We start from the raw sequence: 11,023 nt of genomic DNA, 5'->3' as shown, positions 1-11,023 counted from the left end.
CCCCTCCGCGGGGCCGGGCTGCGCGCGCGCGCGCGCCTCCTAGGAGGCGGGGGGGGGGGGGGGGGGGGCCCCGACGGGCTTGGCCGTCCACACAGCGCTCAGGCGGTTAGTAACACAGGAAATTTCAAAACGGGTTTCCTCTCTACCCACCCTGCCTGCCTCCAGGGGCTGCGTGCCCGGAGGTGGACCCCGAGGCATTTGCATTTGGACAACGGCAGGCAGACCGCGTCATGCGCCCCGTGCGCCCTGCGGCAGCCACACACCGGCCACCCGGGCCGGCGGATCAGTCCCAGGCCCGTCACCCGGCGGGGCTGCAGCAGGAGGCTGGCCGGTTTCCTGACCCCAGACGCTGAGCCACAGCTGAGGGCGGCCCTCTGAGACCTCGTCCCCAGGTGAGAGCTGCGCCCGTTCCTGCGCCCCTGCACGGTCTGGAAGGGGGGAGGTCGGGACCGGCGGGGTGTCACGGGTGCAAGGGGCAGGTGCACGTGACCGCCCCATGGGGGTGCACGCGGAAGCAGAGAAACCCCCAGAGAGAGTGCGCACGCCTCCCGAGCATCGAACCCCCTACCCCCTGCACACCCTCCCTCGGCCACAGGCAGCGGTGCAGAGGTGAGCCCCACGGTGCCCCAGCGGATGCCCCCCGCCCCCATAAAGGGCCCCCGCGGGGACCCTGAGGCCACCCCCCTCCCCCCGACATGAGCTCGCTGGTGCGGGTCACTCACACACAAAAAAACTGGGTCTCTGAGCGTGAGCACCGCCGCCCCTGCAGCGTCTGGGGAGAAGCGACCCGGTGGCGCGGGCTGGACCGCGGTTTGGACACAAACACCCACCTGCAGGGCTCGGTTCACACTCGCTGGGGAGGAGGCGGAACTCCGGAGCGCGCGGTTCGGTGCCCAAAGCAAACAAGGTTTCCTGGCGTCCTTGTCGTGTTGTCCGTTCAGAAGCAGGGCCCGGCGCAAGGGCGCCGAGGAAGCCGCACCCCCGTCGGCCCCCCAGGCACGGTCCCACGCACGGCCCTGCAGGGAATGTGCGTCGGGCGCGAGGGGCCGGCCCTTCGCTGCTGGAACAGGGGCATTCCATGCCCGCATTGCCATTGGTGCAGGGAGACGGGGGGGTGTGTCCCCCGCGGACGTCGGCCCCCAAATCCCGGAGACCCAGACCTCGGGAGGAGTCAGGAGGTCGCGCGTCGGCCTCCAGCCGGTGCACACGTGGTTGTGTCTGCCTCCCGCAATGTCCCCGCTCAGCCGCGCTGACCGAGGGAGGCAGGACAGACAGCTGGACCCCGTGCGAGGCGCACCTGGGACCCCCTCCCCAACGGCGCCAGAGGCGCGCCCGGGACAAGGGGGCGGGGAAGAAGGTCCGGCTGGTGATGAGGCGGCGCCTGGGAAACCAACAGGCCGCCTGGAGATGCCGCTTGGCCGGGCCGGTGAGCCCTCCCATCGACCCCCACCCTGGGGGGCCGCTCTCCTTTTTCTCCGTGTGACCACCCGCCCAGCGGCACCGCGGTTGGGGGCCTCCCTTTCACATCCCTTTCGGTGTCCCTGGAGGCAGCCGGGAGGGCGGGCAGGATATGAGGAAGCGAACACACACCTGCTACCTCGCTCTGTGTCCCCCAGCGAGGACATTTGCCAGGGCGCCCCCCCCCGCCCCCCCGGAGGTGACCCACGCCTGCCAACTGAGCCTCTGCACCCTTCCCCGGGACCAGCAACGCCGTGGGGAATCGTGACCCTGTGACCAAGTTCGGGCAGCAGCTGCGGGGACGTCCCTGGGGACCGCGCCGGGCATCCCCACCTGTGTGCGTCCGGAGCCTCGAACAGATCTGCCAGCTGCGTGCGCTTCTGAGATGTGCTGGGGTCTCGGGGGTCGGGGGCTGCGCCAACATCATCCTTGTGCTTCGTGTGGGGAAACTGGGGCTGGAAGGGGCGCGGGAGGTGGCCCAAGCACACTGCACCAGGTTTCTGGCCTCCAAGGCCTTTCTGCTTGGCCAGGTGCCTGGCCGCGGAACACCTCGTCACGTGCTGGGCTCAGTGCTGAGCTTTTCTGGGGGGAGGAGGACTCAAAATATTGAGATGCAGACCTGGGCTTCAGGCTGCGAGGATTTGAGGTGGGAAGAAATCCGGAATGGCTTCCAGGAAGAGGTGGGACTGGTGGCCAGGTCAAGGTGGCACCAGGGATGTCCTGAGAAGGATCAGGGGCAGGGATGCGGTGTGTGTGTGTGTGTGTGTGTGTGTGTGTGTGTTCTGGGCGGGGCTGGGGACGACCCCAGCAGGAGGGTGACATTTTAGCACCAAGCCCACAAAAGCCGTGGAAGCTTACAACACTGTTGGCAATTTTGGAGCTGAGCTTTGGAAAGAGAGCAGGTTGGGGCCGTGGTCCGGGTCGGGATGTGAGTGGGGTGGGAGGTGCCTGAGTGGGGAACACCACACAGGTGGAGTCCCTGGGTTGCCAGCAGATGACAGGGGCTGGAATAGAGGGGAGGGGTGCCCTGTGACTCCCGATGGCTGGGAGGCAGGGAGGCATGGACCAAGGCAGGACAGTGATGTCTGTTGAACGTGGTGCCCTTGTCCACCAGCTGGTGCCGGCTGGACCCCCAGAGAGGCTTACAAACAGGTGTGGGGCTCTTATTAGAGACCCCGGGGGACCTTGGTGTTGTTTACGGGGGACCCCAGACAGGGGGAGGAGCCAGGGGAAGCTAGTGGCAAAGGGGGGGGGGTTGAGGACAGAATCAAGTGTCAGATACGCAGGGCCAGGGCACGGTCTCTCTGGTGTGGCACTGCTCACATTCGGGCTGGGTTATTCTGTCATGTTCTATGGGGCATTGGGTGGTTTCACTCGTCTGCACCCATCAGATGCCAGTACATTTCCTCCCCCAAGTTGGGGCAACCAGAAATGTCCAAAGTCCCCTGGAAGAGGGGCAAATTCACTGCTGGTCGTGAACTACTGTGATAGAGAGATGATACACAGATGATAGATAGATAGATAGATAGATAGATAGATAGATAGATATTGATGGACAGATGGATAGATGGTTGGATGGTGGATGGATGGGTGCATGGATGGATGGATGAATACATAGATGGATGAATGGGTGGGTGGATGGATGGATGGATGGATGGAAGAAAGAATGTGTTGATGGCTGAATGGGTCCTTCATTCAGGACCCATGGAAGGATGGAAGGAAGGAAGGAAAGGAGGGTGAGTGGATGGATGGATGCATGGATGGAGCAATAGTTGGATGGAATGATGTGTGCATGGGTGAATGGACAGGTAGATAGATACATGGATGGATGGAAAGATGGATGGATAGATGGGTAGATGGATGGGTGAATGGGTGGATGGACGGACAGATGGGTGGATGGACAGATGGGCTGATGGATGGGTGAACAAATGGATGGATGGGTGGATGGAAGGATGGATGGATGGACGGATGGATGGACGGATGGATGCGTGGATGGATGGACAGATGGATGTGTGGATGGGTGGATGGACAGAGAGATGGGTGGATAGACAGATGGACTGATAGATGGGTGGACAGGTGGATGGATGGATGGATGGATGGACAGATGGATGGGTGGATGGATGGACACATGGATGGGTGGATGGGTGGATGGACAGATGGACTGATGGATAGGTGAACAGATGGATGGATGGGTGGATGGATGGACAGATGGATGGATGGGTGCATGGGTGGATGGATGGATGGATGGACGGACGGATGGACTGATAGCTGGGTGAACAGGTGGATAGATGGATGGATGGATGGATGTGTAGACAGGTGGATGGATGGGTGGATGGATGATGGATGGGTGTGTAGACAGGTGGATGGATGGGTGCATGGATGCAGGAATAGGTAGCTGGATCGGTGATGTATGTGTGGACCGATGAAGCAATCCCAGTACCTCTCTCAGCACCTGTCTCTTAGGGAAGCTGTAACACATGAGCAGAAACTCGTGTCAGCGATGTTGGCACCACCGAGGTGGTGGTTACGCAACACGGTGAATGCACTTGAAGCCACTGCAGTGTTGACTTTAACATGGTGCCTTGTGTGTCAATATCAAAAAGACAGAGTGGAAGAAAATAGCCGTCGGATGCTGGTGCTCTTACTTCCTCATCCTGGGCTATAAACAGTGCCTACAGGACACACTGCCAGTGCCCTGGGTGGCACAGGTTCTGAGTCACGCTCACAGGAAGCCATGAAGGGGCGTTCCTGAAAACCCCAGCACAAGATGCCCATCCTAGGCCACAGCTGGCTGGTTTCCTTCCCCCCGAGCAAGGCTCCCTTCTAAATAAACACATTGGCCGCCATTTGTAAACAGGCGTGCCCACAATGGAAACGCAGAGCGTCTGCACCTGGGGCGGTGTGCAGAACGTCCTCTGAGCTGTGGCCTTGATTCCCAGCTCATGCTGGCACCACGGTGACATTCGACACCGTGCATTCCACGCTGGCTACCCAGTGCTGATGTCAGCCTCCGTGCACAGTACGGTTGGTGAAAACGGATGCTGGGGCGAGGAGATGGGGGACCAGAGGGATTATCCAGGGACCAGAGAAATGTTTAGGGACAAGGACATTTTGGGAACAGAGGGCTTATTGGAGACACATGCCGAGGATCGTGGCCCCGTCATCCACATTCAGGGATCTCACTGGGGTCACAGGGACCCGGTGAGTGCCCTTTCCCAAGAATGTCAACAGGCCACGTGTGCTCCGACAGAATGACCCAACTCACATCCTCTTTCCTCCTGACACTAGTTTCCATTTCGCTCAGCACATCACACAACTTCCTTAGAGCTTTCTACTCATCCTGAGGCTCCGGGAGGCGTAACAGCAAGCCCAGGTCACATGCCCTGGGGCTTCCCATAGGGCACTTGAGGGCAGGGGCTGGGTGGCTCCTCAGCCCCCTGCCTGGTGCCGCCCTCCACGTGAGGAGTGATGTCGGCATGGCGTGGTCAGGGCTGTCCTTGTAGGTCCCGCCTCCCTGAAGGTCAGGCTTCAACACCCTCCAAGCACAACCCAGCCCCTGCCTAACACTGCCATTCTCACCTGTCCACAAGGTGAGCACCCCACACCGCACCCCATCTTCTGTGCACTCACCTAGCAGGAGGCCAGGGACCCCATGCCATCCCCTGGCTCTCTGACCACTTGTGCTGTGATACCTCATGCACCTGGGTGGGATGCCTGATGACAGGTCCTCACATGAACAGAGTAACCGCAGGACACAGCTCTTCTCTCCCAAGCGCGTAGCCCAGACCATTCGAAACATGCTCAGACAGATACTTCTTCATAGTGGCATTACTCACAACACCAAAAAGTGGGGAAAACCCAAATACCTATCAATGGAAACATGGATAAACAGCATGGGAGGTTCATCCACACGATGGAATATGACTCCACCATGAAAAGGAAGGACATTCTGACACCTGCTACCCCATGGATGGACCTTGAAAAGATGATACGCAAGGAGAGAAGCCAGATGCACAAGGACACATCGTGTGGGATTCTATTTACAGGAACTAGAAGCTGAGGTCAGGGTGTGGCTGATTCTGTATCTGGTGGGAGTGTGCTTCCTAGTCCACAATGACCACCATGCTCCATGATGACGAAAGGAGTAAAGACAATAAGTGTCCACAGAAAGCAGCTGCTGGTGGCCTGATGTGGCCAGACCTTACTGTCCAGGTGTTGGGTACACGGTGTAGAGTGACCAGCCATCTTGATTTGCCTGGGAAGCAGGAGGTCCTGACAGGCAGGACCTGGAGGTCTAAAATGGGGACAATCCTGGCAAAATGGGTGTAGTCAGTTGAATGGTGGACCCCTTACCCCCAAATATATGTCCATGCAATAATCCCCCCAGAACCTGTGGACCGTATTTGGAAGTCCACGTCTTTGCACATGTGGTTAACTGAAGGATCTGAGATGAGGTCATCTTGGATGAGGTTGGGCCTTAAATCCAATGGCAGGTGTCCTTGTAAGAGACAGAAGAGGAGACACAGAGGAGAACCCACGGGAAAATGGAGGCAAAGATGGGAGGTCTAGTACAGGATAAGGTTGGATAGATAGCTAGATAATAGATAGATGTATATGGATGGATGGATGGATAGATAGATAAATAGATACATACATACATACATACATACAAACGTAGATAGATACATAGGATGGATGGATGGATGGAAGGATGGATGGATGGATGGATTACATAGATAGGTAGATAGATATAGATATAGATATAGATATAGATATAGATATACATATACATATACATATACATATACATATACATATACATAGTGGATGGATGGATGATGGATGTATGGATTAGGTGGGTAGATGGATGGATAGATAGATAGATAGATAGATAGATAGATACAGTGGGTGGATGGATGGATGGATGGATTAGGTAGGTAGAGATAGATAGATAGATAGATAGATAGATAGATAGATGATAGATGATAGATACAGTGGATGGATGGATGAAGTAGGTAGATAGATATAGATAGATGATAGATAGATAGATAGATAGATAGATGATAGATAGATAGATAGATGATAGATATAGTGGATGGATGGATGCATGGATGGATGGATGGATGGATTAGGTAGGTATGTAGATAGATAGATAGATGATAGATATAGTGGATCGATGATAGATAGATAGATAGATAGATAGATAGATGATAGATAGATGATAGATACAGTGGATGGATGGATGAAGTAGGTAGATAGATAGATATAGATAGATGATAGATATAGATAGATAGATAGATAGATAGATAGATGATAGATATAGTGGATGGATGGATGGATGGATGGATGGATGGATGGATTAAGTAGGTAGATAGATAGATAGATAGATAGATAGATAGATAGATAGATATAATGGATGGGTGAATGGATGGATGGATGGATAGATAGATAGGTAGGTAGGTAGGTAGATAGATAGATAGATAGATAGATGATAGATATAGTGGATGGATGGATGGATGAATGGATGGATGGATTAGGTAGGTAGGTAGATAGATAGATGATAGATATAGTGGATGGATGGATGAAGTAGGTAGATAGATATAGATAGATGATAGATATAGATAGATAGATAGATAGATAGATAGATAGATGATAGATATAGTGGATGGATGGATGGATGGATGGATGGATTAAGTAGGTAGATAGATAGATAGATAGATAGATAGATAGATATAATGGATGGGTGAATGGATGGATGGATAGATAGATAGATAGGTAGGTAGGTAGGTAGGTAGATAGATAGATAGATAGATGATAGATATAGTGGATGGATGGATGGATGGATGGATGGATTAGGTAGGTAGGTAGATAGATAGATGATAGATATAGTGGATGGATGGATGGATGGATGGATGGATGGATGGATTAGGTAGGTAGGTAGATAGATAGATGATAGATATAGTGGATGGATGATAGATAGATAGATAGATAGATAGATGATAGATAGATAGATAGACAGAGAGGATAGATCAGTTGTTTTTCATGCTAGGTCCTGGGCACTGCTGACATGTGCAGCTGGATGGCTTTATGAAGCTGGGCGTCCTGTGCACTGAGGGTGATGAGTGTGACCAGGAAAAAGAGCCCTTTACATTGCAGAGTGTCACCTGGGGACCCAGTCACCTCCGGCAGAAGGCCCTTGGCCAACACCGAGCCTGGTTGAGCGGGAGCATTCATACCACATCTCATCGTCGCGGTCCACAGTGTTGAGACACGCTGGGGCTCTCCTTGGGGTCTCAGGGAACACCCAACCATACTGACTACAAAAATCCACGTACGCTGCAGTGAATCCCGTGTATTAACACCGAGGCTAGCCCAGGGGGTTCTTTCGCCAAGCCCCAGGGAGTCTGTCTGGGGCTCCACGATGTGGCTAGATCAGACACAGCCTCCGATCTCATGTGAGGCCCAGGACGTGATATCGTCATTCCGAGGGGCCTTGACAGTCAGATCAGTTCTGTGCCTCCATCATAGGACACGCGGTAAATTAGGAAGTGTGATGCGTTACGAGCTCTGCGACGGTTTTCTGGTGTCAATGCTGCGTGGGGACCCAACGTTTTCACACAACCACCTGGTCCGTGAGCGGTGGGGGTTGATCTTCTGTGGCACTCAGGAGAGTCCTCCGTGGGCTCCAACACATGCCCAGGGCCACCTGCAGGACAACTGAGCCCGTCTGCCTCCGGGGGGGGGGGGACAAGACGTCCTGGGGCCACACGCCTTCTGATTGAACCACCGAGGAAACCTTTCCCAGGACCGAGTTGCCCCTCTCCTCAGCCTTGTCCGGCGCCTGGGACCCCGAGTCTCCAACGCTTCTGACAAGATAACATCTCAAGGTCGACCCACATCCAATTCAAGTGGAGCTGCCCCGATTCATGCCGTGGGCTTTCAAATAACCTGATTCCACCCTCTGTGCAGAGTCTTGTCATTAAATATCCCTGGGCCCGTCTGGAGGGGAACGTGCCAGTTCCAACGCAAGATGACATGTGTCTTTGGAAAGCAGAGGTCTCAGAGGTCAGAGAGAGAAATGCATTCACTTTCTGCGCTGGGAAAAATTAGCAACAGCCCCCAGGGTCTTCCTTCTCTGAGGGTTTCTGTGTTGATCGAGGTTCTCAACAGAAGCAGACTGTGGTGGTTGCTTTTATGTGTGAAGTTGGCTGGGCCTCAGGTGGCCTGGATATTGGGGCCAACAGGACTCAGGGTGTGTCTGGGGGAGATAAGCATTGTATCGGTGGACTGACTAAAGCAGACGGCCTTCCCCAGGGTGGGTAGGGCTCGTGCAGTCCCGCGATCCTTTCACGGCCAGAGGACAACACAAGGTGGCTAACAGGAGACCCAGCTCCCTCTGCCTCACCGTCTCCAAGCTGAGACATCTGTCTTCCACTGTCCCCAGACTGGAACATACAGAGTCCGCTTTCCTGGGCCTCCAGTCTGCAGACAGGAGACCTCGTGAGCCTCTGCAATCATGTGAGCCAATTCCTTTAATAAACTTCTTTATATGTGTGTGTAGATATCATACTGGTTCTCCTTCTCCTTCTCTTATATGAATGACAAGGATCATTCATATAAGAAACACAAGGATGGATGGATATAGAGAAAGGAGGGAGGGAAGGAAGGGAGGGAGGAAGAGAGGGAGGGAGGGATAGAGAGAGAGACAGAGAGAGAGAAAAAGAAAGAAAGAAAGAAAGAAAGAAAGAAAGAAAGAAAGAGAGGTGATTGATACATACATGATAAATAGGTAATAGAAAGATAGATGATGGATGGATGGATAGATAGATAAATAGAGGATAGTGGATGGATAGATAGATAAGAATGATGCATAGACGGATAGTAGATGGATGGATAGATAGATGGACAGATCTACATCTATCTATAGGAGAGACAAAGACAGATAAGGAGACAGAGATCTTTTTTACTTATTTATTTTGAGAGAGAGATTTATTTTAAGGAACTGACGGCTACAGCCGTGGATACTGGCAAGTCTGAATTCTGCAGGGTCGACCAGCAGGCTGGGGCCCAGGGAAGCAATGATGCTGTATCTTGAGCATGAACACCATCTGAAGGCAGAATTCCCACTTCCTCGCAGGAGGAGATCAGTCTGTTTCCCTTAGAGCCTTCAACTGATGGGACGAGGCCCACCACCTCACGGAGGGCCACCCGCTTTACTCAAAGTCCACCAATTTAAACGTTAATCCCATCTAAAAGAAATGCCTGCACAGGAACATGTAGGCTCGTGCTTGACCGCAGATCTTCATACTGGGGCGCAGCCAAGTGGACACATAAAACTCCACATCACCTGGCAGCAATAAAGAAGGGCTCTCTCAAGGGTGCTCTGGGATTTGGGGCAGGTGGCACGGCCACATTCATCCCATGGCTCTCTACCCTGGGATGAGGCTCATCTTAGAGGGCACGAGGGCACATGGTTTGTTGTCTTTTGGTTTTTGCAGAAGTCTTTGTGTGGACGTACATTCTCGTTTCTTTTCGCCCCCATTTTATTGAGATATACCTGATGTATAACTTTGTACGAGCCCCAGGGGGACAACATAATAATGCACCATGTGAAATGTGCCAATGGGATTTTATTCTTAAGTTTCGGAAGGGATAAGAAAGAACACTCGAGACCTTTGACCCTGGGAACCAAAGAATGAAAACCACTTTCCTGGCGAACCGATCCTCTTGTGTTTTCTTAATCTAACTGGTCGTCCTCTGAGTTTCATCACCAGAAACCAAAGTGATATCTCTCGTCCACAGAGATACGTCACATGTATCAGGACGGGGTGGCTCGGTCTTTCATTCGCCTCCTCTGGTGTACACCTTGTGAAATCCAGCAAGTGGATGGGATATGAGGACACAACACCCCCAAAATGAGACGCCTACTGTGGGGTCCTTGTGTTCACGGCAAGATACAGATCTGCTTCTCGTGATCTTAATCAGTTTTGCAACAGTGAGCCCACTGGCCTCCACACCACCCAGGAAACCCAGCTCTTTTCCTGCCTCCCAGGGGCCCTGCAGTTCATAGTGGGGGGCAGGGCGTAGGATTCTGTATGTGCAACAGCACGCCCGCCCTCCCTCCCCGGCTACCAGCCTAGAACACAGATAAAGGGTGTGTGTGCATCGGGAAGTCGTATGTAACTCATAAGAAGGAAGCCAACAGAAAAATGAGGGGCCTACTTAGAGAGGTACCAGAGTGACGTGTGAATGCAGAAACATCACCCATTTAGGTATGGGACTGTGTCATTACGGGCTGAACTGCATCGAAAATTCAGCTCTCAAAGTCCTCACCCCAAGACCTCAGAATGTGACCCTACTTGGAAATGGGGCTTTTGCAGATGTAATTCGGTAAGACAAAGTCACACTGGAGGAGGCTGGGTCCCCACTGCAATATGACCGGTATCCTCCTAAAAGGGAGAAATTTGGATACAGACACACACACCGAAGGAGGACCAGAGGAGGACACAGGGAGTAGATGCTATCTACACACCCAGGAGAGAGGCCTCAAAAGGAACCAGCCTCT

General features: G+C 53.3%; 2 protein-coding genes across 2 annotated transcripts in view; one reads left to right on the top strand and one right to left on the bottom strand.

Moving 5' to 3' along the window:
• The window catches only part of LOC122235518, a 10,221-nt gene extending 2,517 nt beyond the window's left edge, over nucleotides 1-7,704 (bottom strand). The window contains exons 1-3 of the mRNA XM_042975209.1: nucleotides 7,526-7,704; nucleotides 1,792-2,007; nucleotides 831-1,381 (exon numbers count right to left, since the gene is read on the bottom strand). Coding sequence (XP_042831143.1) covers nucleotides 831-1,381; nucleotides 1,792-2,007; nucleotides 7,526-7,704 — 946 coding nt within the window. The remainder of the gene's footprint in view (nucleotides 1-830; nucleotides 1,382-1,791; nucleotides 2,008-7,525) is intronic.
• The window catches only part of P2RY8 (P2Y receptor family member 8), a 39,828-nt gene continuing 28,941 nt past the window's right edge, over nucleotides 137-11,023 (top strand). Inside the window, exon 1 of the mRNA XM_042973850.1 lies at nucleotides 137-392. The gene's annotated coding sequence lies outside the window, so the exon portion shown is untranslated. The remainder of the gene's footprint in view (nucleotides 393-11,023) is intronic.

This window comes from Panthera tigris, chromosome X (genome assembly GCF_018350195.1).
Source record: "Panthera tigris isolate Pti1 chromosome X, P.tigris_Pti1_mat1.1, whole genome shotgun sequence".
Classification (NCBI taxonomy): Eukaryota; Metazoa; Chordata; class Mammalia; order Carnivora; family Felidae; genus Panthera; species Panthera tigris.
This window is presented reverse-complemented; position numbering and strand designations above follow the sequence as displayed.